This window comes from Monodelphis domestica, chromosome 2 (assembly GCF_027887165.1).
Source record: "Monodelphis domestica isolate mMonDom1 chromosome 2, mMonDom1.pri, whole genome shotgun sequence".
Taxonomy (NCBI): domain Eukaryota; kingdom Metazoa; phylum Chordata; class Mammalia; order Didelphimorphia; family Didelphidae; genus Monodelphis; species Monodelphis domestica.
The window spans coordinates 203,272,559-203,299,149 of NC_077228.1; the positions used below are offsets into that span (position 1 = coordinate 203,272,559).

Consider the following 26,591-nt stretch of genomic DNA (forward strand, 5'->3'; position numbering starts at 1 on the left):
CACACACACATGCACACACTCTCTCTTCTCTCACACACACACTCTCTTTCTCTCTCATACTCTCAGTCTCTCTCTCCCTCTCTTTCTCCCTCCCTCTCTCCTCCCCCTCTTCCCCCCAGTAGCTGGGGGGTTTGGGAGAGCCCTTGTGTAGATGATCCTTGAGCTGAGACGAAGTAAACTGGGGAGGCCAGTATGAAGAACTACAGATGAGACATGATGTTATGTATTAAGAAAAGCGAGAAGACTGGCCTTGTTGGACCTCAGCATTCTTGGAGGGGAAAGTTGGGGCCAGATTACGAAGGCCCTCAAGTTGCAGGGGTTTATATTTGATGCTGGAAGCAATAGGGATCCACTGGAGTTTGAGCAGGAAAATGACATGGTCAGTATTTCCTCTGAGAGAATTAGTTTGATAGCTACATAAAGGAAAGGGGACAAACTTGTGGGAGACCAAGTACAAGGTTATTAATATTTCAAGCAAGAGATGAGGGCTGTGGCTACACACGTATAGGAAGAGGGGTATATGTAATAATAATAATAGCATCTATATAGTGCTTTAAAAGTTGCAAAGTGTTTACTATATGTTCTCATTTGATCCTCCAATTAACCTTGGAATAGAGCTGACACTATCTCCATTTCATAGATGAAAATGAGGCTGAGAGATTAAGTGACTTGGCCAGAGTTGTGCAGCTAGTGTCTGAGGCAGAATTTGAATTCAGATCTTGCTGAATCTGGCAAGCACTTTTTCCATTATGCCAACTAGTTTCTTCAGTCAGTAAACATTGAATACCTACCAGGTGCTAAGCACTGGGCTTCATATAAGAAATGTGGAGGTGAGCCAAGAGAGAACTTTCCTCGAAGAGGGAATATCTAGAGGTAGTGTTCAAACAGCATCAAATACTTCAGAGAAGTCAGTTTAGAAAAATAATGACTTTGGAGAGAGCAGTTTTAATTGAGTGATAAGGCTGAAATCCAAATTGTAGAAGGGACTAAAGGACAGCTAGGTGACTTAGTGAATTGAGAGCTGGGTCTAGAGACAGGAAAGTTCTGGGTTCAAATATGGCCTCAGACACTTCCTAGGTATATGTTTGCCTAGCTCGTGCAACCCTTAGCACTCTTCTGCCTTGGAACCAATTCTGATTGATTCAAAGATGGAAGATAAGGGTTAGGGAAAAAAGAATGAGAGAGGAAGTAATGAAAGCAGTGAGTAAAAATGATGAAAACTTTTTCAAGGAGTTAAGAAAGGGAGAAAAAAATAAAGGATAGTAATTTTTAAGATTTGAAGGTTTTTTACAGTTGGAAATTCAAACATGTTTGTAGACAGTAGGAAAGTAACCAGTAAATAGAGACTGAAGACAGGGAAATGGAGTGGAATGACAGTGAAGATCATTGCTAGAGAAGGCCCTAGGATGGGATAGATGGGTTTGGATAGGATAAGATCCAATAAGGTAGGGCCAAGGGCATGTACAGAAACCTCAGTTTTGACAAAGAAAAGGGACTCCTTATTGGAGGTTGGAGTAAAGGAAAAAAACAAGATGGCAGTGATATAAAAGGGGTGTGAAATGAAGAAAAACAAAAATGGAGCTCAGCCATTTCCCATTTTCTTGATAAAATGAAGAAATATTATCAGCCTTGAAAGTGAGGAGAGGAGGTGATGTGAAAAAGCACTCATCTAGAACGGCTAGTATGGGAAGTAGACTAGAGGACTGATCAAGATGAAGTAAAAACATTGCTAGGAGACAGCTACATGGCTTCTTAGACTGAGAGCCAGCCAATCCTGGAGATGGGAGGTTCTGGGTTCAAATGTGTCCTCAGACACTTCCTAGCTGTGTGACCGTGGGCAAGTCCCTTAACCCTCATTGCTTAATCCTTCCCACTCTTCTGCCTTGGAACCAATAACGGGTATTGATTCTAAGATGAAGGTAAGGATTTAATATATAATATATTGCATTGAGTGACTCCAGCTGAGATTAGATGGTGAATCTAGTTACCATTAGTAAGTGACTTACAACTACATTCAGCAGCATATGAGTACAACCAAAGGAGAGGGGTGGGAATCCAAGGCTGGGGTTTGGCAAGGCGTGTTAGGACAATGGAGCAAGAGATTCAAGAACAGAGAATTGTATGGAGTTGAAATGGTCATCTGGAAGATGGACACTGGGAAGGAAACAGGGAAAGGTAGCCAAAGAAGGGGTAGTTCCTTGAGGCTCCTGGGGGTTAAGTGAATTGTTAAGAATCTCAGGGCTAAAGTGTCAGATAGGAATTGAACTTGGCTGTTTATGACCACAAACCCTCAATTCCTTAATGGTTCTCTCAGTCAAGTCACACTACTTTGTGGTTTCCTATTGTCTATAGAATTAAAACATAGACTCCTTAACCTGGCATTTAAAACCCACCATCTATGTCTCCAACTTAACTTTTGGGCTGGGTTTCATGTTGCTCTATTTCACAAACTTCTTTGGAGAAAATGGATGAGTCACTCACTGTTCTCAGCTCTAGTCTGGCCTTCCGACCACCTGACTACCAGACTGACTTCCTTCTTTTCAACCTTCCCCTTCCCAGAGCCTAAGTCAGGTTCCATGATCCTCCCAGGTAGGAGGGAAACTTGTCTTTGAAACTCAAGACTACTCCAATCGACCTCATCTATTATGTCCTCTGTCCCCCTCCCCCCAATGTATCATGGTCATTTTGTATCCACATATTGCCAGCAGCTCCTACACAATAGTGGGTTCTTTAAAAGTGTTTGTCAAATTAAAAAGACCTTTCTAGAGTGTGGCCTGTCATTCCTCCACCTCTTCTTTAACTCTTATCCATCACCAAATTCTTAAGTGTCAGAAGGCATCCAAGGTCTAGTCCAGCTTCTACTTGAGCAAGAAATCCCCACATAGCCAACAAGTGGTCATTTACCCTTGAAAACAAAACTGAGGAGGTAACTGGTTATTCCCTGAGACAGTTTTGTCCCACTAATAATGGCTCATTAGCTAGTCTCTTCCTTAGGACAAGCCAAAAGCTGCTTCTGTGTAACTTTTACTTTTAATTCCTTTCTTGAAAGCCACATATCTCTTTATTTTTCTTTAAATCCTTACCTTCTGCTTAGATTCAAAAGTATCAATTCCAAGGCAGAAGAATGGCAAGTCAGGAAGTCTGTGTTAAATGATTTGTCCAAGGTCACACAGCTAAGACCGTATGAGGCCAAATTTGAACCCAGGACCTGTATCCAGGCCTGATTCTCTGTCCACTGAGCCCTCAGCTGCCCCACCTCCACATTTTTTTCCAAGGGCTATGTAGCCACACCTCTTAACTGTTGGCTAAAAATCTTCTTTCTTCAGGTTCTCCTATTGACTTTTCCTGTTCTCATTCAATTCAGCATATAAAGTTTAGGCCAGACCTCAGTCCATCATCTGGCCTCAATACTCTTGAGTTCTCAGTAGGCCCATTCCTCTCTCTTATTTCCTAATGGCATCTCGAACCAAGACTGTTCTCTCATCTCTTAACAGCACTAAGGGTGGCAAAGGACTTTATGAATTAACCCATCTGAGCTTCAAGAGGGGTTGGGGGGGTGCTCTGACTTGCTCTGGGTCACAGGGCTCCCTTAGGTCTTCTAGTCCAGCACCCTGTAGAGATGTCATGTTTTCAGTTACAGGGGCATGGGAGAAAATGGAAAGAAGGCTTCCACCCTTAGCTGGGGGCCCAGAGAACAAGACACACAAGCCCCCGGGGGGCACTGCCAGAAACAAGTTTATTTACACATGGACACACAGTGTAACAAGTTACAAAATACTCAACTGAAATTCATACCCAGAGAGAGACAGAAAGCGGGGATGAGGAGGGTTACATGAGAGCTAGACAAGATGGGGAGAGGGGAAAAGAGCCACCTTTGGGCTCATGGCTCCCCTGCCTGCCATAAGACCCTGTTACACTTAGCCTTGCCCATTCTCCCCAAAAGTAGGGCTTGAGTTGTGACCAATATCACCCATAAGTGGCAAGATGAACCAGTGGATGCAGGTACCACCCCCACCCCACCCCCATTGTATCCTCTTCCCTATTCCAGCCCCACTGTGAAGGGAATAAATGTGTAAACAGATTGGTGGGGGTCCAGGAGGTGGGAGGGGCATGCAAAAGAAAGCCCATCCCCAGGAACTACTGCTCTTTGGTTTCTCCAGGCTTTCCCAGATACCTTAGGGTCATTGGCCCCCTAAGTGCCTCCTTTCCCTGCCCTTGGAACCAAAGGTTTAAGAGGATGGGAGGGTGGAACAGCCTTTCCATTTCTCCTGTTTTGTCCACCTCAGGCCTGCCTGCCAGCAGAGGGCAACATAAGGAAGAAATAACAGGCAGGAAGAGAGGCTGTCCTTTGTCCCCTGCCTCTCCTTTCCCAGTTGTGCCATGGATTCCTGATTGCTTCCCCTAAACCCTTAAGAGCAAATGCTCTGTGGTAGGGAGATCTACTAAACTAAAGCAAACATGCCAGTGCCTAGGCACCTGAAGGCATCCTGGGCTAGCAAGCCACTCCAGTCCATATCTCCCCCCTCTCCCCCCCAATCCCAAGATGTGCCAGTTGGAAAGGCTGAAGGATCATGCCCTCCAGCTCAGACAGGGCAGATGGAGAAGGCTGGAGTGCAGATCTTTCCTTGGCTCTTCCCCCGGCTTGCCTAGGGAAAGACACAAAGCCTAGGGCAGATCAATCACAGAACCCAGGAGTCCAGTTCCCAGCCCCCAAACAGACAATTTCATCCATCTTCTAAATCAGTTTCCCTTTAGAGGGGAGGGAAGGCAGAAAAGGGACACTTGTGGCATGAAGAACATGGCTATCCCCCCACCCCACCCCCAGTGGCCAGGTCTTCACTGATGAAATGGAGAAAAGGAGCAGAAACTACAGATGTCTTATACAGTGATGGCAACAACAGAGGAAAAATCAAAAAGTATGGGAAGTGTCAGGTTGGGAGCCCTCTCTTCACCCTGAATGGTTTGGAGGAAAATGTTAGGGAAGTGGGGGGAGGGGCATTCCAGGACCCTCCCTAACACTGAAGAGGGAGAAGGAAGGGCACAGAGAAATTAAGGCATTGCCTCCCAAAATCATCTGAATCCAAGGCACCAAACTCATTGCCTCCTCTTTGCTGAGAGGACCCAGAGGAGTTAGAGAGGAGGCACTGAGGATACTGCCGTAGTTCCAGGGTCCACCCAGGCCCAAGCCCCACAGTGGAAGAGGACAGAAAAACAGGGAATATGAGTGTATAGGATGGGAAGGGAACAGGTAAGATGCCTATTCATAAAGGAAGGGAGGTACTGTTGAAGGGGGACAAGGGTGTAGAAGGGAAGAAATCTGAGCCAGCTTGGGGGAGTGGGAGGGTCGAGGCTGAGAGATGGACACAGCACACGATGTTAGATGTGTGACTTTTTGTTTTTAATAGAAAAAATAAACAAAATCACAATGATGAAGCCCGGGGACCTGGGCATCACACGGCAGGTTCCTGCTCCATGGGCTCCTCCAGCGGCCTGTGGGGGCAAGCATAGGGACATAGGCACATAAGTGCCCACCCAAGCACATGAGGGAGAAATAAGGAGGAAAAGGGGGTAGGGATTACCTTGGGGTATGGCTGGGGCCAGCCTGCTCTGCCCCCACTGAGAGCAATGCCATGGCGCTCAGGGTCTCAGCCTCTTCCACATCGCCTGCCTGTGCTTCCTGCAGAGAGCGCCCCACGCTGGTCGAGTTCCGCTGCACACAGCTCCAGTGTTTACCTGCCAGTGCAGGGGGGCATCAACGGCCACCTCTGCAATGTCTATGGGAAAATTGCTACTGCCACCCATCTCTAGGAAGCCAACCCTATCTCCTCTCCTAGGGTATACTTCAGGTACTCTTTCCCTATGCTCCACCTCCATGAGCTCTGCCCTACTGGTGCTCAGCATAAGCCCCTTTAATGATGTCGCTCACTTACTCTGGATCTCAATAACCTTCTCCAGCGTGGCCACTGCATTAATGTTGGGTTTTTGTTGTAAGACAGTCTCATCCAAGGGCTCAAGCTACAGGGAGTGGGAGAGAGGGGAAAGGAAGAAGTTCTGGGGGTGGGAGAGGGCAACCTCAATACCCTCCCAAGCCCCAGCCAGTGTGCCCAAAGCCATTCCACTTGCCATTGTCATTCCGACTGCCTCCAAGAAAGGGGCAGGACTTCTCTGTGGAAGCCTGGATGAGAAAATTTTCTCTGACCCTCCCAGTAAGGATGAATAGAACAGGAGGCCCTGGAATTTGTCTCATGACTCGCCTACCCCTAGTCTCCAAAATACTTCTCTCTTAGGTCTCAAAAAAAAAAAAAAAGAAATCCTCACTCCCCAGGTCCCTATTGTCCCACTCTGGGTTAGAACTGGAGGACCTCTACTGCACCTGACTTCAGAAACTAGGGCCTACCACCCTCTCTGGCTGTGTGGCTGAACACTCAGTCCTCCGGGGTCCTCACCTCCACGCTGAGCAAGGCAGAAACACAGGCCTCAGAGGCGTCACAGATAGCGGTGAGATCATGGCCACCCTCAAGAGCCAGAACTACCCGGCCCCCAGCCAGCTTCATCAGCTGCCTGGTCAAGTGGCCAAAGCCTGCAGGAGGAAGAAAGCCTGCTGCTCTGACCAGGAGGCACAGCCAGAGCTGCCCTGTACCTACCTACTCCCTCAGATACTAGCTGGATAGGACAGTTGGGAGAGCAGTTAGAGGTTGCCAGGACCTCAAGGCTGGCACCTGTCCTTTGGGCCTCTGAGTTTCTCCCACTCTTCCCCTTGTTCTACAACCCAACAGTTTTTCCCTCCTTTTCTCTCCCCTCCCCATATCAAACCTCCCATCTCTGCTCCTCTACATATCCTTGGCTCTACATGCACCACCCCATGTCTCTTCAAATTTTCCTCTCCTACCCACTATTTCTTTCCACTCCAGAAGAATGACCCAACCACCACGACTGTTTTCTTCCTTTTAGCCCTATCCATTCCTTAGCACTTCCCCTCTTGCTCCCAAACACCAAGCTCACATCTGGCAGTGACAGAGTAGCCACCCAGTGGAGAGAGATGCCCCTCAACAGCATCAAAGCCAGCGGATACCAGAACCACATCTGGACAGAACTCCTGAGCAATGGGCATCACCACCGTCCTGCCAGAAGAGAACATGCCAGGCTGATTCCCCTCCCCACTCCACCACCATGCTCCCACCCCCACCAGAAACAAAATCTTCCCCTGAGCCACCACCCTTTCCACTCCATCTCTGTGCCTACTCTCCTCTCTCTCTGTCGATGCAGTGGGACCCCCACCCCCCACCCCGCAACCCTCCAGTGTCTCAGTTGTCACATACACCCAGGCCCACCTGAAGGCTGTCAAGTATTCCACGTCTCCGATAGGGGGGTCCACACCTCCTGTCCATGCCACATTCACATTGTACCCCACACCTGGTCCTCCACCAACCTGGCAACGGGAAGGAGCAGGGAATGATACTCGCTTCCTGGGGAATCCTAGACATCACTCCCTTCTCTAGATCTCAATTCATTGATTTTCAGCCCCTCTACAGAGGTCTAGTGATGCCCTTGACCAAGAGCCCATATTGGCACTGCAATGTGCTGAGGCATATCTCTCCTAGGACTTCTTATGAAATTGGACTTCTTACTGGAATTGGAGATCCTCACCTCCTCTGGGGCACCACTGCCTGGGAAAAAGTTCCCATTGTCATAACGATGCAGGGAGATATAAAGTACAGAGGGATCACTGTAAAAGGCCTGCTGGGTACCATTGCCATGGTGAATATCCTGTGGGGAGGAGAAGGAAGAGAGTCAAGGAGAAGGTCCAGCAACCTTATATAAGATGCAAAAACCCCACAATCAATCCTCCCACTATAGAAGGAATTCCCAGGGACAGGGCCTACCACCCCAGACTAGCCTGAAGGGATCCTAGTATATTCCAGGTGTTCAAGTCCTAATATTAAACCCAATGGGATGATTCAATCTGAAAGAAGGTGGGGGTGAGGACAGGATGACCTAAAGGGCTTTGACATGGAAGAAAGGAACCTATTATTCTTCATCCCAACTGATGACAGATGAGGAGGAAATGAACTGACACTGCAGCAGGAGGGGTTCAAGACAAGACATCAAGGAGGGCTTCTCAAGTCACTAGGTAAGAGATATGGGAATAAGAGAGTGAAGGGAGCTACTGACTCTGAAAGCCAGGAGAGTTTTCAGACCAGTACCCCTATCAGGTTGGACTAGAACAAAGGCAAGTATATGGATGGGCCACCTCTAGGGAAGAGAAGGAACTTGGCTCTATGGCTGACAATGAGACAGTTTCTCCCCCGTCCCACACCCCCATCCGCTTCTCCCTCCTGGGCTCCAAAGAAGACCGACTTCATGGAGGCTGCACGTCTTCCACCACCTGGTCATCCTCCCACCCTGCCCAGCCCCTCCTCCAGTCCTCCTCACCCAGTCCACAATGAGGACCTTGCCCACATTCAGCTTCTGTTGTAGGAGTTTGGCTGTGATGGCCACGGAGTTGAAGAAGCAAAATCCCCTGGGAAGCAAGGTAAGAGCAAGAGTATAGAGTTAGCTTAAAAGCGTGTGTGTACAAGCGTCAGTTTTTAAAAGGGTCAGACTTAAGGGAAAAGAGAGGCCTAAGGTTTAGCTTAACAGGACTCCCTTTCTGGTGACAGGGTCAGGAACTCACATGGCTGTGGATTCCTCAGCATGATGTCCAGGAGGCCGGATAATGGCAAATCCATTCTATAGGATGGAAAGAGACAAAGTCAAAGAGAAAGACAGAAGGAGGACCAGAGAAATGGTGAGATCAGCAACAATCAGGCAATCAGGAACCCTGTATTTCTTCTGCAAAGCTTTCCTGGTTCCTTTACTTTTCTGTTTCTAAGACCACTGGCCCTCGCCTGGTCCTGAGTGAGAGACGCTGAGATGCCAAGGAGAAGGCAGTAACTTAGTAAGGGACAGGCAAGACTCTTCACTGGTTCTCCTCTCTACAGTTCTAAGAATCAAGGACAGAACCCAAGAAGGAAGCACTCTCGATAACCTCCACTCACCTTGAGCTCCCCTGAAGCTACCTTGAAGGCCAGCTCCACCAGGCAGCCTACAGCCATGCGCACGGCACTAGAAGAATGCATCTCATTCCACACTGTGTCACTGTCCACCTGGGGATAGGGAAATAAGGGCATCAGGATGCCTCCCAGAGTGGGATAGTTTAGAAAGCATAGGAAATACAGGAGTATTATAGGATAAATGTGGTGGAGAAGACAAGCAGAGAAGGAGAGCAAGTTCCCATGTCCAAAAGAATATGTCCATCCCCCATCCCCCATAGCCCACTTACCCCAATGCCCCCACAGGGCAGCACTGCATACATCTTCTGGCTGATTGGACCTATAAAGGAGAAACAACTGCTTTGGACCATGAAGGGACACTACCCACACACCCAAGAAAAGGGACAATTACATCTCTTGGTTCCTTTAGCTTGGCCAGATAGCTATTGACTTTGTCTCCCAGCTCGGAAGGCAGAATGAAGGGATGGAGGGAAAGGGATAAGCTTTTTGAATGTGAGTCTCACTTTCACACCCTATAGGCAGAAATCCTCTGTGATCTCTAAAATCCCTATCTCTTATTACCTTGGCAAATTGGGCATGTGCTCCATTCTGAACACATCACACCACCATCACACTTACCATTCTTCTGTCCTATACAGAGATGGACTGAAAAGGGACTCCAACTAGGAGAAAACATGGCCCCACACTCACCTAGCAGCTTCTTGCTATCAAGCTTCTGCCGATTGAGGGGGCTGGTCCCATAGAGCAGGGCATGGTGCTCTGAGTGTACTGTCTGGATCTCATCCAGCGTAGCCTTACGCCCCCGAATCCGCTAGACAGTACATAAGAATAAATGGGTGGAATGTTGTGCCCTTCCTCTCCCTCTCCTATCCAGCCTACAGCTTCTCCATAGCTTCACAAAGGAGAGGATACCTAAATCCATGCTACATAAGAGATTCAAGACCATGGAAATAATCTGCTGCCAAGAGACCCCAAACACCCCAGGCCTACTCAGTAGACAAGGTTATTACTAGGGTTCAAGACTTGGGTTCATAGGAAGATGGAGAAAAAGGGAATGACCCATGTGGCAAAGTATTTAAGAGGGAACAAGATGGCAGGCTGAGTCCCCAGGGGAAGGATAAGGAAAGACATTGGACTGTTAGGTATGGAGAAAATAGGTTAACAGAAAATTCAGAAGAAAGGAGACAACACTAATACCTAAGCCATACCCTTACCTCACACTTGCTGAGTAGACCCGTCTCTTGCAGCCTAGACCAAATGCTCTGGATCCGGCCTGCATGCTCAGGGTGGATGTGGGTATTCCCACACATGCACTGGTGCTTCAGCATGAATGTGTCATAAACTACTCCTGGAAAGCAGAAAGAGCCCCTGAGTCTTGAGGCCTTTGTCCCTCATCCTGTCTTAATATATATATGACCTGCCAACTTGACTGCCTGGGAGTGACAGTAGAGAGGCCTCTCCTTCAAATGAAGACAAAGGAACTGGGGCATGAGGGAAAAGTCTGAGAGGGAACAAGACGACAGGATTTTACTAGGGAGAAAAGGAGTCCCTTGTCAGTCAAGCAAGTCTAGGTATATATGTCCTCTCCCTTGCCTGAACATGAAGGATTCTAACAGAGAGGAAGCATTCTGGTTACCAAAGGAACAAAAACTACAATGGACCCAGTTTATTTTACAGAGGAAGACACTGAAGACAAGAAGGACAAAATGATGACTAAAAACCTAAGATTATGGAACATGAAAGAGAAGCCAGGTCTTTGGACTCTAAACTCAATGTTCTTTTTGCTGCCATAGCAGAGGTGGAAGAGTACTTTGGAAAGTTCAATAATGTACAAGTGTTGAATGGGAGCATTTTTTTTTTCAGGAATAGTCCCCTAGGATAAGATCCAGGGGTTATTTCTCTTCACACCAGAACAGGAGTATACCTTTCACAGGCCTGAGGACTCTTTGTCACCTATATGAAATTAGAGGACTCTCTGGATGGGGGTTAGGGCTCACCTGTAGTAAAGAGGTGTTTGGTGGGCAGTTCAGGGGCACTCTTCATGCCTAGAGGGGCAGCAGGTGAGGACTGTGTTCGGCCCAGAGCCTGATGGGGCACAGATGCCAGGCTGAGAGGGGCCTGGTAGACTTGAAGGGACTGTAGCTGCTGAGCATCTGAGAACACCTGGAGAGGGATGGGGAAAGAGTAGATAAACCTAAAAAAGAAAGGCTGTAGCTGGGAGGACAATTTCTCCTCTATCAATCTAAAAGGTCTCTGGTCTGATTCCAGGAAACCTAATGCAGTGAACTGCAGTTTTAGAAGGGGCCGGGAAGCTAGGAAAAGTCTCAAGAGTCTAAGCTTTGCCTCTGTTCCCACCCCCACTCATCCCTGGGATGGAAGATGCTTCTGCCTGCGCCATCGCCTCTTGAGAGGGGGTGAGGGGGCAGGGATGGGGGGTTGATGAGTCATACCAGGGAATAGCATTGAGGTAAGAAGAAAGGGGGAAAGGAGGTGGCACTGAGGGGGCGGGATGAGTCAGTCAGATGAGGCCGCTCTGCTCCCGTCCGCAATGAATGAAGCACACAGCGCAAGACAAGTAGTAGTAAGAGTGGGTGTGTACACACATAGGCACACACGCATAAGGACAGACGCAGGAAGAGACGAAGAGAGACACAAGCAGCCACGTGCTGACAGACACAGCAGCAGGCAGATAGGTAGACAGAGATACAGGAAACCAGACAGTCATAAGGATAAATAGACCAGATCAAGGAGATACCAACAAACAAATGAAAAGAAATGACCCTTAGCTCCCTCCTCACTCTCCTTTATGTCTGAAAATTTGTAACAAATCTAATTTTCTACACTTTTGGAATGCTGGATAAATGGCAGCCACATAGCAGCCTGTGAGAGGCAAAAGAAGAAATAAGGCTGAGGATAGGGGTATCACCTGTTTGTAGTCCCCACTGGACTCTTCTAACAGGGGACTCTCATCCAGGCCAATTTCACTGCCCTCATCCTTGACCTGAATGCAGTCCTCGTCTTCCTCATCCTCTTCGTCTTCCTCCTCCAGATCCTCCTGTGGGCTCTCACTTTCTGTGGAGCCCTCCCCAGGCCCAGGAAGAGGTCCCTCCCCTATCAGTCCTTCCTGATGCTCCGTTAGCTCTTCCTCTGTCTCCTCAGGATGTGTGGTGGGCTGCCGGGGTAACTCTCCTGTCTTGGTAAGGATCTAGGGACAGGCAGATGGAAAAATAGGTTGTCCATGACCAAGTTGTTCTCTGGGCAGATGTTTCAAGAAGGGCATGAGGGCTGGGGGAGAAGCAGCTGAGCTGACAGCCACAACCACATTCTGCCCCCTTGCCCTCTCCAGCTGGGGCAACCACAAATGCCAGAAACTGCCCCAGGGGCCTTGCTTTGTTGCTAGTCACACATCTTTCTCTTTTCCCAGACCTACCTTGCCAAGCTGCAGCTGCTGTTGTTTCTGCTTTTCCAGAAACTGCTGGTGCTGCTGCTGCATCACAAGCTGCTGCAGGGCCTGGGGGCTCTGTGGCAGCGGGGATGACTGCGTTCGGCTTAGCGGGCGGTGCCGGGGCAGTTTGCCCACTGTTCGCATGTTGGCAGCAATGCGCTCACCAGTCACCAATGGAGATTGGCCATGGAGTGGCACTGCTCAGGGAAGAAAAACTGGCATCAGTCCCTGAGAACCTTCTCTAAGCACCACTCCTCACAAAAAGAGAAAACTCAGAGGAAGATGTTCCAAAGGGTGACCAACGTCCCCAACTCCTGCTGCTCACCACCAACAAACTTTGCATCCAAATCATCTTTCAAGTAGTCTTGTCTCTCCAGGGCAAAATCATTAATTCAATCTCTAATCTCTTTCCCCTCTATTCAGTTTCTTGATTTTGTATTTCTGTTGACTCCATAAATTTCTGCCATAGCTCCTTTGATATGTCATATCTCCCTCAAATGAGGCTGCTAAGTCCCTGATGTTGTATATGAAGTCTCTGAGGGAAGGGGCCCAGGTGACCTCAAAAGGACAAGAAGCATGTGCATTCTCTAATAAATATTTAAAATACCTGTCACAGGCACTCCTATCTGTAATAAATCTCTTTAGACAGAAGGACCCCAACAAGATTACAAACTGTGGCAGAGTCAAAAAAACACCCTAGGCCCACTGGCTTTATTTCTCCCCATCTGCTTCACCCCCCCCCCAAAGGGAACCAGCCTGTGCCGGCTCCCGCTCCCCAGAAGCTCACCAGCTATGAGGGTGCTCTGCTGCCGGGCCTGCTCCAGGAGCAGCACGTGCTGCAGCAGAGAGGCGTGCCCGTGGGGGTTGACATCGCCCTCGAGTGCCACGCCCAGCAGACAACCTGGGATCGAGGACGTACTCATGAACTTGCCCGTCAGTGCCCCTCCCTGCCGGAGGGACTGGATGGCCTGTCTCTCTGCCTCCTGCTGCGTTGACAGCTTCTGGGGGGCCTGGTGTGGGGAGGCCAGGAGGGTGAGGAGCTATCTTTGGGCCCTACTAGCCCCAACACTACCTGATCCCAGCTGCCGTTCCTCACTGCTAGCTCCAGCCCCACCTCCCCTCTGTTCCCCTAAGCCACATCCTTGAGCTCCTGTGAAGCCCCTTCAGGACTGACACCCAAGCCTGGGATCATTGGAATCTCAAGTCCAGGGAGGCTGGAAGTGAGCTCAGCTCACTATAAATCTGAAATCAAGGGGCTGTGACACCAAAGACCCTCACCCCCATGACTGATAGAGAACAACCCTCAGGGGATGCCTGAAAAGGGAAAGGGAGATATCTGTACCCCATACTCACAGTGAGGTGAGAATTGGTGACTGTGACTGTGGCCTGTAGTCCTAAGGAAATGTTGGGCAGGGAGGGGGATGTGTAGAGACTGAACTGGTTTGGGGAGCTGTCCAAAGTAAGGGTACGGTGCTGGGGGAGCATCTAGAAGGCAGTTAGGAAAAAGAAATAAGCATGATAATAAAAAATGGTGAAAGAAGAGGGAAAATATCTGAGACAGCAGCTGTAAGGAAGACAGTGCCTTCCATGGGCTACATAGGCTTCCATGGGAAAAACTGAGCAAATAATGGGTCAGATTTTAACCCAGGACCTCCTGTCTGGATGTGGTTCTCAATCCATTGAACCACCCAGCTGCCTGCCTCCAATCCTGTCTTTGAAGGAAGAGATAAGAGAGTTCTTTATCCTTATCCCAAAGACCAGCTGAACATTTGTCTAAGTATCTGGGTAGAGGAGGGAAAAGGAAACCCTTTTAAAGGGGAAGAAAAGGACAAGAATTGGTGTGAACCTTAGAAATTTTCCTCAATGGTCTACCATTACTGAAACTAGTTCATCCTACCTTAGGGAGGTCTTCCCACCTCATCCATCTGTGGGTGGCACATACCTCAGTGGGGATATTGGGGACGGAGCCGGTGAAGCCATTCTCAGCAATGGTGCTGTTGGAGCTGTTGGGGGAACTGGGGCCAGAGCCTGGCGCACTGTTACACACAGATGACACTGCACAAGGACACAGGTATCACCCTGTGGCCTCTGTTCACCCCAGCAGTCCCAGGCTCCAGCCTCCACTGGCCCCATGTGGAGACAGGGATACCCTCCAGCCTCCACCAGCCCCTAGGCACCTGTGATTTCAATAGCTCTCTTCTTAAAAGTGCTGATGACTGTTCCATCCTTTCTGCGCAAGAGAGGACTACTCCTCCGCTCAGCCACCTTCTGCTTTAGCCTGGAACGCACCTTCAAATTGGGTTCTGAGGCTGTGAAGAAGGGGACACAGCTCAGATCCTACCTCAGTAACACATTCCTTATCTCACTGGGACCTCTGGCTCTCTTGGAAGAATTCCAAACGGGCAGTAATTGTAGTTTTTAGTAGCACCCCTGATTCTCTCTAGGACCACTGTCCCCAGACACAGCTAACATACAATCCATTGATCCAAAGGTAGGGGTGGGATGAGCTTACCTGTTTTCCGAAGTGGGAAGTCATCCCGGCTATCATAGGGCCCAAGCAGAGGAAGCTTGTAGGAGGGGGGTGTCCCAGGGGGACCACTCTGGGGAGGGGAACTCTGGTCCAATGAAGCATGATGGGCTCCCCTAGAAAAGGAAGGGAAAGGATAGAATGAGGGAGGAAAAAGAGAATTAGAAAAAAGAGGTAGAATCAGTGAGTTTTTAGTCAAGTATCTACTTTCAATCTTTGTGTAGAAAACCCTGAAATGAACATAAATAAGAAGATTCCCACCGACAGGAAGCCCTCAATCTGAAAGAAGGGAACCTTAGCTTCTTCCTCAGCTCTCGGCTGAAAAGAACATACAGACTGTCCCAAACATCTGACACCCTGTACTGCTTAGGGCCATATGCAGAGCCATATCCCAAAAAGGTTAAGTCTAGCACAATATGAATCTAGCTCCAGAGCTGAGTAGAAGGATCCCCTTTATTCTTCTCCAACAGCAATTATGTGAATTGGAGAACATATGTGCAAAACCTTCACTATTCACAAGGGTGTCTGTGCACTGGTGCACACATGCACACACCACCCCCTACACGATGCTCCCTTCTATTGCTCTGTCACCTACCAGCATTTAGGGTGCTGTGGGAGGGAATGGTTGAGACCGCCTGGTGTTGGCTCCTTCGATTTGCTCAAGAGAAACTCTTGGAGCTTCAGTTTTACCTCAGTGCTGGCAATGGCACCTGTAGGACAGGAAGGAGGTGGCTGTTGTCACAAGCCCTTAAGGCTAAAACACCCCCAGCAATGGCTCCCTGAACCCCACACCCTCCTTCTTAGGCTCTGGATGGCATGGATAGCACAGACAACATCCAGAGGAGATGGAGAAGTGAGTGTGCCTAAAGGGCAGGATCTAGACTGTTGCCTGAGCCAGAGGCACTGGGTGCTGAGCACTAGACACTGGATGCCTAGGGGGTCAGGGGAGACCCTCACTCTCTTTGCTTTTCTCTTTGTTTCGTAGTATGAGGAGCTGCTGTTCAAGCCGCTGCTTCTCCAGCTCCTCTTGCCGCTGCTGCTCCCGCTTCCGCTGCTGCTCCAGCTCCTGCTGCCTCTTAGCAGCCAGCATCTCCTGCTGTTGCTACAAAGAAGAGAGGGGATCCCATCAGCTCAGAAGTGTATAGAGAAGACTGAGAAAATTAGGCAAAGGGCAGAAGGCCAGAGGCTACAGTTCTTCACTCAACTCACTGTTGACTTAGACTCCAGAAATGGCCTTCATAATGGAAGGATAGAAGGTGAGGAAAAGACAGAAACAGAGGAAAAGGTCTATGGTCTCAAGAGGCAAATGGAGCAGAAAATACAGAGAAAGTCTGGGAGAAGCAGCGTTTCCTCTCCCACTGTCAGGAAAAGGGTTGTCTTTTGTAAACTTTGGAGGATGAACTATGTGTTGGACAGAATTACTGTGATTGTCAAGATGGTATGAACACCATGTACATGCCCTACTTCCTTGTTTTCGCTTGGTTAGAGAAGGGAAAGGCAACCAGTGATCAGTGGAGCATCTCCTAAATGCACCAGGAAATCAGGCTTCCTGAACAGCTACGGAGTCTGTGACACCAATCCAAGTCCAGTTGGTCAAACCTCAAAAAGGAAAGAGGGCTCCCAAACTGAAGGTGTCATTTATGAAGAGGCCACAAGGGGGCGCGTTACTGTACACCTCTAGAGACTCAGGCCCAGGAAGCCCCAGCCAAGCAGCTGACCTGAGAACCTTTAGGCAGCATTATTAGCCCAATCTCAGCCCTTGTAAAGAGTTTTTTGTTTCCTCTTTTGGCCAGGTATTTCACCAGTATGGGGACCTCCTGATGTGGAAAAGCAAACCAAAGCAAACCAGCCATTCATCTAGAACTTCAGGCCCTGAGTTCCCCGGGCCACCACGAGTTAATTAAGGGATTTGTTAGTAGCCAAACTGCTAGTATGTCATCAGGATTCGAATCCAGATCCTTCGGTTCAAGGGTCAGCTCCCTAGCCATTAATCATCATGCTGCACTTGTATATCTGTTTTTGTATCAGGCCTGTGATTGTATCAGGATCAGGAACTCCCCCTGCCAATGCAGACTTACACCTGCTACTGAAAGGGAATAGTCTGGGTGTCAGCCTGTGAGAGGTTTGACAGCCCGCCCAGAATGGCACAGACAGTGCATGTCCCAAGCAAGAATGGAAATCGCATCTGCCTGACTCCAAGGATGCTTCCCTATCCACTACACCACACTGCCTCCTGCCATGGCAACTGATCCTAGAAAATCAACTCTAGAAAACCCACTGTCATAGCACAGCAGCTGTAGAGAAAAGATTTAGAAAGGACACAGGAATTGGTGCTGAGACTTGGGCAATGGTGCTGGCAACAGCAAAGAGAGACAGGTAACCAGGGCTCAGATATGGCAGGTCTCTGAATTCCTAGAACCAAAAGGTTCAGTACCTGGGGCTGAGAGTTCCTGGCCTGCTTCTCCAGAGGAGCTGGTGCTCCCAGGAGGTGATGGGGGTTTTGTTGCCTACCTGCATGCTCTGAGAAGAGACACCGGACGGGGAGGAAAGAGGCTCTCACCTTAAGGTGCTTCTGCAGCTGGACCTCATGCTGCCGAGTCAGGTGGTCATGCTGTTTCTGGAACTCAGCGAAGAGCAGTTGCTTTTGGAGCTGCTGCTGCTGCTTGAGGGCCAGGAGCTCTTGCTGCAGCTGCTGCTCTCGCAGCACAGGGTCAATGGCAGCAGGGCCCACTCCCCGGAGCTCGGCCGGACCGGGGCTGCCTCCACCCCTGCCACCCCCAACAGAGCCTGGCATAGCCCCACACAGCACCGGCTTCACCTCCACTGCTTGAGGGAAGGGGAGAAGAAGAAGAGAAAAAGACAGGTGTAAAACAGGTCATCAATATAAGCCCAGACCACAAATGACAACCCAGTCCCTTCACAGCTGGAGCAGTGGAAAGAACATTGAACTGGGAATCAGAACCTGGCTGAAATAGCAGTGTAACCTTGGTCAAGTCATTTCCCCCAGCTCTTGACCTCAGTTTCATCTTCTATAAAATGAGGATATTCTTAACAAGATGATCTCCCTTCTAACATATTTTTATATACACATAATACATTAACATGTGTATGTGATATTACATATAATAATGTATATTTTTTACTATAACAATCGACGAAGAGATGTTCTCAGCCTTCCCACCACTATCATCAATACAGGTGTCTAGTAGCCAGCATAAGGGAAGGAGGTAAAACAGGTACCCTATAATAAGTCTCCAGAGTACAACAGTGCTATCAATCCCTTACCTTTGGGTTGGCCCTTGTATCCTACTAGAAGAAGGAGAGACTAAAAAGAAAAAGTTCATTTATAGACTTTCTACTATACAGACCTCAAAGCACTTAAAAATCCTCTCCAAGATCTTAAGAAAAATCACCTTTACTCCAAAAACTGAAATAAAATCTCTAAAGGGTCAGGCAAGGCAAACAGTATATTCAAGTCACCAAAAGCAGCCTGACCTCTCCAGCGTGACCCTCAGAATGGACAAGAGAGAAGACTGAGCTTCAGCAACCATCCAAATTTCAATCCAATGGCCCATGGAGGCCCAAGTAGCCTGAATATCCCACTTCCCTAGGTATCTGACCCACCTTTGGTTAAATCAAAGTGGGAGGAGCAGGAGAAGCACTCAGAGAGGGAAGCTGTATAAATGAGAAAGAAGACCCATTCTCCCCACCCCCTAAATATTCCAGAGTTTCAAAGTAGGATGCAGATGGGAAAGAATAGAATTGGAGGCAATAGGGAGTACAGTGCCACTGGGCTGGGCCTGTCTGGAAGGGGAGGGCTGAGCTTGAGAGCCAAAGTCTGCTTCCTTTGCTGGATTATCTCCTTTCAACAGTTTTATTGTAATTACCCTGAAAATGCCGCTATATATAGAGTGAGCCAAACAGCAGCTGTGCAGAGTGAAGGAAAGAAGAGTGAGGGGGGTGGAAGGAAGATGAGAGAATGGAAGAGAAGGCAGGAGAAGGAAGGTGGGAGGAGAGACAGGGAAGAAAAAGGGATAAAACAGGGTGGCAGAGAAAAGGGAGAACTAAGGTTTAGAGATCAGACATGCAGCCATGAAGGAACATCTGGCCCATTTAATGGACTTCAGGGTAGAGCCCTACACTTAGCAGCAGACCCAAGTGAACCAAGGGAGGGATGGTTCTAACAGATCTACAAGAGAAGCGTCACAGCCTTCTGGCCCCACTCACAATGAATTACTGTCGGTGCTTTGGGAATCACAGGAACATGGATAAGAGTAGGTAGGCAGGTAGGTGTGTGTATACACCATCCCCCATACATGCACACATACACACACCTGTCTGTCTGTCTGTCTGTCTGTCTGTCTGTCTGTCTCTCTCTCTCTCTCTCTCTCTCACACACACACACACACACACACACACACACACACACACCAATAGGGAGAAATTTAACCACATCTCACTTCTTTATTTGGCTACTTTCTCCATAGCTCTCAAAGACTTTTAATATGCTGGATTTCTCTTCCCAGCTGAAAGAAGGAGACAGGGAACTAGGGTGACTTTCTAAAGTGAAGTAGGAAACAAAAGGCCATGGCTATGAAGATGTACCCCAGGTCCTGATGCCAACCCAAAACATGCTATTTACTACCCTCTACCCCTCACCCTTCTACCTCCAGTCCCACCACCTCTGTGATCAGACCCCTCCTCTCCATATGCTTCTCAAAACCCCCTCTTCCCCCACTCTCCTCTATTAAGGCAAGAGTAGAAATGTTGACTAAATCAGAGCAAGAGCAGAGGGATAGCTAAATGGCTGAGAACCATATCCTGAAGAACCTAGTTTAAAAACACTCTCTCTACCTCCCCAAAACACTCAGCAGCCCATCCCTTTGCCACCTGGGTATTTCTTCACTCTCCAGAATGCCCCAAGTTAACTCCTGGAGGAGACTGACAGGACTAAGGCCAACTCCCAATCTACCCCCTCCTCCAATGGGTACATTCCTTAGTGGCTGCCACACTGACGACTTTGCGGCCACAACTCAAGAGCCACATCTGCAATAGAGGCCAGATGTGGCTAAAAGGGTGGAGTTACAAACTCTGTCTTTCTTACTTTCCTTCTCTCTCATATTTCTCCTTAACCATGCTCCCCAGCCTTCCTTAGCATTGCCCAAGATGATCTCTATGAGCTTCACATTGTTCAGGAACAAAGGTTGTCTCAGTGTTCCCCTCATTTCTGTAAATGAGTTGGCAAGGGAAGGGCACACTGTAGTATTCAGGAGAGATGATGGCAAGGCCAACCTACAGACCTCCCTGGGCCTCTTCTAGTTCCTGGCAAAGCCAGAGTCACCTTCAGAGGACTTCAGTCTCCTCCAGACTCCTAATCCAAGTTTGAGTCCCTCTATTCTTCCGAAGATTTTGCTTCCAGATCCATGGTCACCTCACCTCCCCAGACCAAAAGGTCTTTGCCAAAAGGTGGGTCGGACACACAGGTTCAAGCTGTGCTCCCAAACAAAGGATCAATACTGGCTGCTTCAAAAAATATAAGAGAAGGGCATCTAGGTAGCTCAGCAGACTCAGAGCCAGGCCTTAAGTTGAGAGGATCTGGATTTAAATCTAGCTTCAGATACTTCCTAGCTGTCATGAGACCCTGAACAAGTCATTTGGCCCCAGTTGCCTAGGCCTTGGCACTCTTCTGCCTTAGTATCAAGTCTAAAAGAGAAAATAAAGATTAAAAAGGACAGAGGATACAAAAGTGCTAACTCCTAGCCAATACCTGTGTCTATGGGCCTCTACTGACTGATATCGGGAGCACCTTGTTAGGGGATGGTGGAGGGGAATTCTCCTCCTTGGACCTGGCTTTGGAGGCAAAAGGCCCAGGGCTTTACTGCATCCCCATTGGTATGCAGTCAACAGTGGCCTGCCCCAGCTTCCACAACCTTGGTCTAATACAAACAGGAAGTGAAAGGGACTAGAGAATACTAATTCCAGAAGCTAGATTCCTATGGACAAAAAAAGAAAAAGTTCAACTATAAGAAAAGGTTTCTCATTCCTAGTTATACAGCACCTGTCAAGCTACCCAGCTGAGCTCAGAGAAGATGGAGAAGGCTCTGGAGACTGATTTCTAGAGGAAATTCTGCCCTACTTGGGCAGTAGGAATCAGAGAAAGGATATAGGAAGAGTGGTAGAAAAGGGTCCAGTACCTACCAGATACAAAACCTAAGGCCCAGCTCACCTCTACCCCCCAGAAAGTTATCCAGAGTCCATGCCCTATGTCTGGTCTATTATAAAAGGAAAGGAGATGGCAGCAATTGCCACAGGAACAAGGTATCTTGGAAGGGGAAGTGGGTGTGTCTTTCTAGAGAAGGAGAGCCTTTTACCCTACTATCTACACAGTATTAAGAGGGGAGGCTCAGAGCAAGATAGAAAGGAAACTAAGGTGTGAGTACAATCATTGTTCTCTAGCATAGCCAGAGACTACTGGCCCACAGCTACAAAAAGAGAAAGGAGAGGGGTCTCTGGGACTCAAATGCAGGATGGATCCAAGAGGCAGCCTGGCCTAAAGATGCCTGATATTCCTTCTCAACTCAGAGCAAGGGATGTGGTAAACAGAAGACCCTGAACAGCCTGGGTTCAATTTCCTTTCCTCTTAGTTATGTCTCCTCCAGCCCCCTCAGAGAAGGGAAGACAATAACTAGGGAAATAACAGTCAGTTACTGACCCATTTTTTTTTTAAAGTCTTACTTCCATCTTAGAATTAATACTTGGTATGAGTTCCAAGGCAGAAGAGTAATAAGATCTAGACAATGGGGATTAAATAACTTGCCCAGGGTCACATAGCTATTAAGTGCTCAATTCGAACTAAAGACCCTTTAGGCCTGACATTCTATCTACTGAGCCACCTAGCTGCCCCTCCTCCCATTGTTTTTTTTGGAGTTTCTGCTCCTATATTTTTTCTTTCCCTCTCCAAGGTCTCTGACTCTGTTCCCCAAGAAAAACTAGGTAGTGGAAGCTGCTGTAACACTTCGAGGAACCCTCCAAAACTCCCCAATGCCTGCCATCAATGGTGAGACCCAAAGCAAGAGACCTAATAGAGAAGGAACAAAACAAGAGGAGGGGGAGCCCTCCTTTCTGGGTGTGACAGCTACCTGAATCATTCCCAGTGCTATAATCTCTACTCACACCCTAATTTAAAAAATGTTTAGTAAACACCTACAACATGGTAGGCTCTTGGGATACAAAGATAAAATAACATAAGGCACAGAACTAGATCTCTAGGAACTTGTGGTCTAGTAGAGGATAGTGAGAAAAACAACTATATAAGTTAGAAAACAACTAAACAGATGAGAGATCAAACAGGATCCCTAAAAGAGGCACGAATGAAGAGAGCACTTCTAGCTATGGGGGACAGACGTGGAGGAAATCAGGCCTTGGAGAAGAGATTTCAACAGGCAGACAGAGGGAGCCGGATGTGAAACAGTGTGTGCAAATGAATGAAGTTAGAAAGCTGAGATCAGGGAATGGTGATTAGTGGAATATGGCTACAGCATAAAGTATACCCAAAAGGTAACCGTGGGAAACACAAAGCTAGGAGAATATGTGGAAGCCAGATGAGGAAGGGCTCCAGATGCCAGGCTAAGAAATTGGTTTTTACTCATAGATAATGGGGAATCACTGAAGGTTTTTCTACACCAATAATAATCTAACCTTTATGGAACACTTTAAAATTTTTAAAGTGCCTTGGGGACAGCTAGTTGGCACAGTGGAGCACTGGGCTTGGAATCAGGAAGACACATTTTCATGAGTTCAAATCCAATCTCAGACATCTACTAGCTGTATGACTCTAAACAAGTCACTTAACCCTACTGGGCTCAGTGCTTAGTCTCCTTGTCATTAAATGAGCTGGAGAAGAAAATGGCTAGGGCTGCCCATAGGTGATAGATAGGGTACCAGGACTGAAGTCAAGAAGACCTGAATTCAAACCTCACCTCAGATACTTCTGAGCTGTGTGACCCTGGGCAACTCATTTAACCCCATTTATCTAGCCTTTACCCTTCTGTCAGAGTTTTAACTAGGACAGAAGGTAAGATTTTTAAGAGTGCTTTATATCTATTAACCTCATTTGATCATCATCCTGTGAGGTGGGTATTGTTATCCCCCATCTTACAAAAATTAAACTGAGTCTGGAAGGGGTTAATTGACTTGCCCAAGGTCAAACAGCTAGTTCATGTCAGAGACAGGAGTTGAACTCAAGCCTTCCTAACTCCAGGTCCAAGGCTCTACCCTCTGCAATACTTCACTAAATAAAAACAGCTAGACTTGCAGTTTAGAAGATTTTTTTCCCCCAGAGAGGTAAGAAATAGATTGGAAAGAGGAGAAAATAGAAATAGGAAGAGCAGTTGAGTGACTGTTACAATAGCCCATTCAAGAGGTAACAAGAAGGTTTTCTAGGATAATGACTATGAGAAAAGAAAGGAGCATGAGACAGAAGAGATTCTGAAGGTAGAATCAACAGAACTTGGTAAATTGGATGTGGTAGCTAAGAAAAAAATATCCCCTCAGAGCCATGCCACAAATCATGTCTTTTAAGAGACAGTGTCAACACCCCAAGAACAATTCCCATACCCCACAGCTAGGGCTGCAAACCGACTAGCTTTATCTCCATCACGCTAATGAGGACTCCCCTATCATCTTTTTGATGCTTGGAAGTCAGAAATAAAGCTATAAAAAACGGCAGCAAACATGTCAAAACATGGGACAGGAAGGTTCTGGCAGATGATCTCTTCTTTGGCCTCAGTCAACATTTACAGAATGTCATTATAGATTTGTGTGGTCGAGGGGAGTTGTCGGGGGGAGAGGAGGGAGAATACTATGGAAAAGAATAATAGGCAGAGAGCTTTGGAGTGTGAGAAATACTATCCAAAATGGACCCCTGCCTAAGCAAGGCCAAAGCACAATAAACCAAGGTATCCTGGCTCCTAGATCCTTTTTCAGGATATGCCACACCAACCCTTGAAACCTTATGACCCAGTATTGGCCTGAAGTACCCCAGGGAGTGGACTGGCACAGAACAAGGGTCAGCCTGGAAGCATTAATCAGCTTAACACCTGGTTCTAAAAATACCCCAATTCCAAGGAGCCAACAGCCACAAATGCTTGGAGTTAGTGGGGCTGGGGGGCAGGGAGAGTTGAGAGGTATAAGCACTAGGGGGAAGTAGAGAACAGGGTAATAAGAATATAGGTAACTGTTTTGTGGTATTTGGCAACTAGAAAACAAAAAACTGAACTCCCTGGCAATAAGTACCAAATCTTGCCTGCTATCTTGAAAGGTAGGACAGAAGAAGGGAAATGAAATCTAGAAAAGCTATATGACTTCATCCAGTCACACAGTGAGTTAACAACAGACCCAGGATTAGAATCCAGGGTATAGCAAGATATGGTTATCCCTGCTTGTCCTATGTATGGAGTCAGTGAGGCTACTATGTAGCCCTTAGGTCTGTTTTAATTTTTGTCTGTATCCCCAGTCACTTATTCAGTGCCTGGCACATAGCTACTGCATAATATTTGACTGATGACTTATTTAGACTTAGAAGGAACCTTAGAGATCATCCCATTCAGTTCCTTTACTTTACAGAAGAATAAACTGAGACCTAGAAATAAGCAAACTGCCCACATTCACAGGTAGAGGATAGACTACTTTCCACACTAGAGCAATGTTCCATCTCACCCAAGGACCAGATACAGACATGGACAACTTGACTAAAGAGAGGCAGCCACCCTTATGTGGGCCAACACAAGGAGATGGGAACCTTAAAGGGAAAGGAAGCTGGCCATGGGCTGAAGAAAACTGGTCCCAATGTGAAGCAACTTCCCTAGTTTCTTTTGCCAGGCCAAAGTGGTAGCATCATCTAAGCAATATCATACTAGCTGTTTCAGTTGTCTGGAAAATGGCAAGTATGGATCCTGTCCCTTCCCTATCCTTGGGGGGGGGGGGGGGGGGGAGAGGAGATAAGGCCACAGATAAAAGAACCAAGAACACTGGTTTAAGTTTCTTAGATTAAAAAAAAAAACACTAAACTACTCCCTTCAGAGTAAAATTATTTTTTCACTGTCTATTCATGTGTTCTTAAGAACAGAATCCTGCCACTCACTGTACATGCAACCAAGAAGAATCATTCACCTTCTGGACCTCAGCATCACTGCCAGTGAAATAAGGCTGGACAAGAGAACTAGCTCTAAGTTTATGACCCTCTGACTAAAGCAGGACCACAAAGTTTTAGGGCAATCTGGATCTATTTCCCTCAAATAAATGGAAGGCATCAGAGAGAAGGGGGCTGAGAGCAAAGCATAGAAGGAGGCTGCTCCCAAAAGCCCTGCTGCTTCCTTTAAGGCCATCAGTTACTTATCCTACTTCCTTCCTTTAGGACTGCTCCTTTCCCCTCCTCCACCCACCCAGACTAATGGGGATCTCGCTCATTTTCAGCCACTCCTATAAAAGGACAGCCATGGCTTCTCTGACTCCTCCATGACACTTCCAGCAATACAACTCAAGCCTACTGTCATCAATTACTAGTCCAAACCCCTCACTTTATAGATGAAGAAATTGAGCCTGAGGCTCAAAGACAGTCAAGAATTCGCCTTCAGGCATGCAGGTAGAGAGGAAGTAGGATTCAAAAGCAGATTTTCAGGGCAGCTGAGTAGCCCAATAGATAGAGCACTAGGCCTGGAGATAGGTCCTAGGTTCAAATTTGACCTCAGACATTTCCTAGCTATATGACCACAGGCAAGTTACTTAGCCTTGATCAACTGGCCCTTGCCGCTCTTCTGTCTTAGAATTTATACTAAGAGAGAAGGTAAAGGTTTAAAAAAAAAAAAAAAGCAGGCTCTTTGTACCTGTGTCATTGTGCCCTTGTAGCAGCTAGATCACAAATACTCTTCTTCATACACCAGTGGGAAATCTGAAGCCTCTCTTTTCTCCAACAAGAGCAAAGTAAAACTAATTAAAAGGGTAAAATAATATGGGAACTTCCCAGTGCAAGGAGGAAAAGGGAATAGTTTCAGCTTTGAAAGACTCAGGGATCCAAAATCTAAAAGTAAATTCAGAAGTGAGTCAGTCAACCAGATAAAGCTGGATATTGGAAAGAAGGAAGACCAAGTTGGAGGAACTTCCCCTACCCTTGTAACCTCATATTATATATGGATTTGGAAGGAAAATTTGAGAGGATGAAAAGAAGCAGAGAACATAAGGCTTCTCAATCTGGAATGGAAGATAATATGGCCATGAAGGAGAGAGGCCTCTCCCAGACACTTTCAAGAAACAATTAAAAATAAAGACTAATGGGTTCAAAGCTGGCCTCACACACTTCCTAGCTATGTGACCCTGGGCAAGTCATTTGACCCCAATTGCCTAGCCCATACCCCTCTTCTGCCTTGGAATCAATACTTAGTAATAGAAGAAAGTAAGAGTTAAAAAAAAAGGTAATAGGTATCATGATATAATGGGGAAAGTGTAGTAGCAATGTAGTTGAAAAACTCCAGTTTGCATCCTGGCTTCAACACTAGTTGTAATGATGGGT

At 47.4% G+C, this 26,591-nt stretch overlaps 1 protein-coding gene across 7 annotated transcripts in view; it reads right to left on the reverse strand.

The window, feature by feature from the left end:
- Positions 1-5,376: 5,376 nt before the first annotated feature.
- Positions 5,377-26,591, reverse strand: part of HDAC5 (histone deacetylase 5) — a 42,411-nt gene continuing 21,196 nt past the window's right edge. For 4 of the 7 annotated variants that reach the window (XM_007482412.3, XM_007482413.3, XM_007482414.3 and 1 more), the window contains 24 exons: positions 17,586-17,848; positions 15,983-16,127; positions 15,621-15,735; positions 15,011-15,141; positions 14,676-14,807; positions 14,441-14,553; positions 13,852-13,983; positions 13,286-13,508; positions 12,484-12,695; positions 11,980-12,258; positions 11,051-11,216; positions 10,268-10,401; positions 9,744-9,864; positions 9,323-9,372; positions 9,039-9,146; positions 8,675-8,730; positions 8,434-8,521; positions 7,648-7,767; positions 7,332-7,429; positions 7,003-7,121; positions 6,447-6,580; positions 5,931-6,015; positions 5,580-5,733; positions 5,377-5,490 (listed from right to left, as the gene is read on the reverse strand). In XM_007482412.3, the coding sequence (XP_007482474.1) occupies positions 5,451-5,490; positions 5,580-5,733; positions 5,931-6,015; positions 6,447-6,580; positions 7,003-7,121; positions 7,332-7,429; positions 7,648-7,767; positions 8,434-8,521; positions 8,675-8,730; positions 9,039-9,146; positions 9,323-9,372; positions 9,744-9,864; positions 10,268-10,401; positions 11,051-11,216; positions 11,980-12,258; positions 12,484-12,695; positions 13,286-13,508; positions 13,852-13,983; positions 14,441-14,553; positions 14,676-14,807; positions 15,011-15,141; positions 15,621-15,735; positions 15,983-16,127; positions 17,586-17,848 (3,218 nt within the window). In that variant the 3' untranslated portion in view covers positions 5,377-5,450. Of the gene's footprint in view, positions 5,491-5,579; positions 5,734-5,930; positions 6,016-6,446; positions 6,581-7,002; positions 7,122-7,331; positions 7,430-7,647; positions 7,768-8,433; positions 8,522-8,674; positions 8,731-9,038; positions 9,147-9,322; positions 9,373-9,743; positions 9,865-10,267; positions 10,402-11,050; positions 11,217-11,979; positions 12,259-12,483; positions 12,696-13,285; positions 13,509-13,851; positions 13,984-14,440; positions 14,554-14,675; positions 14,808-15,010; positions 15,142-15,620; positions 15,736-15,982; positions 16,128-17,585; positions 17,852-26,591 lie in introns of those variants that run through there. The other 3 variants (XM_016430552.2, XM_007482411.3, XM_056816914.1) reach the window with 2 other exon arrangements.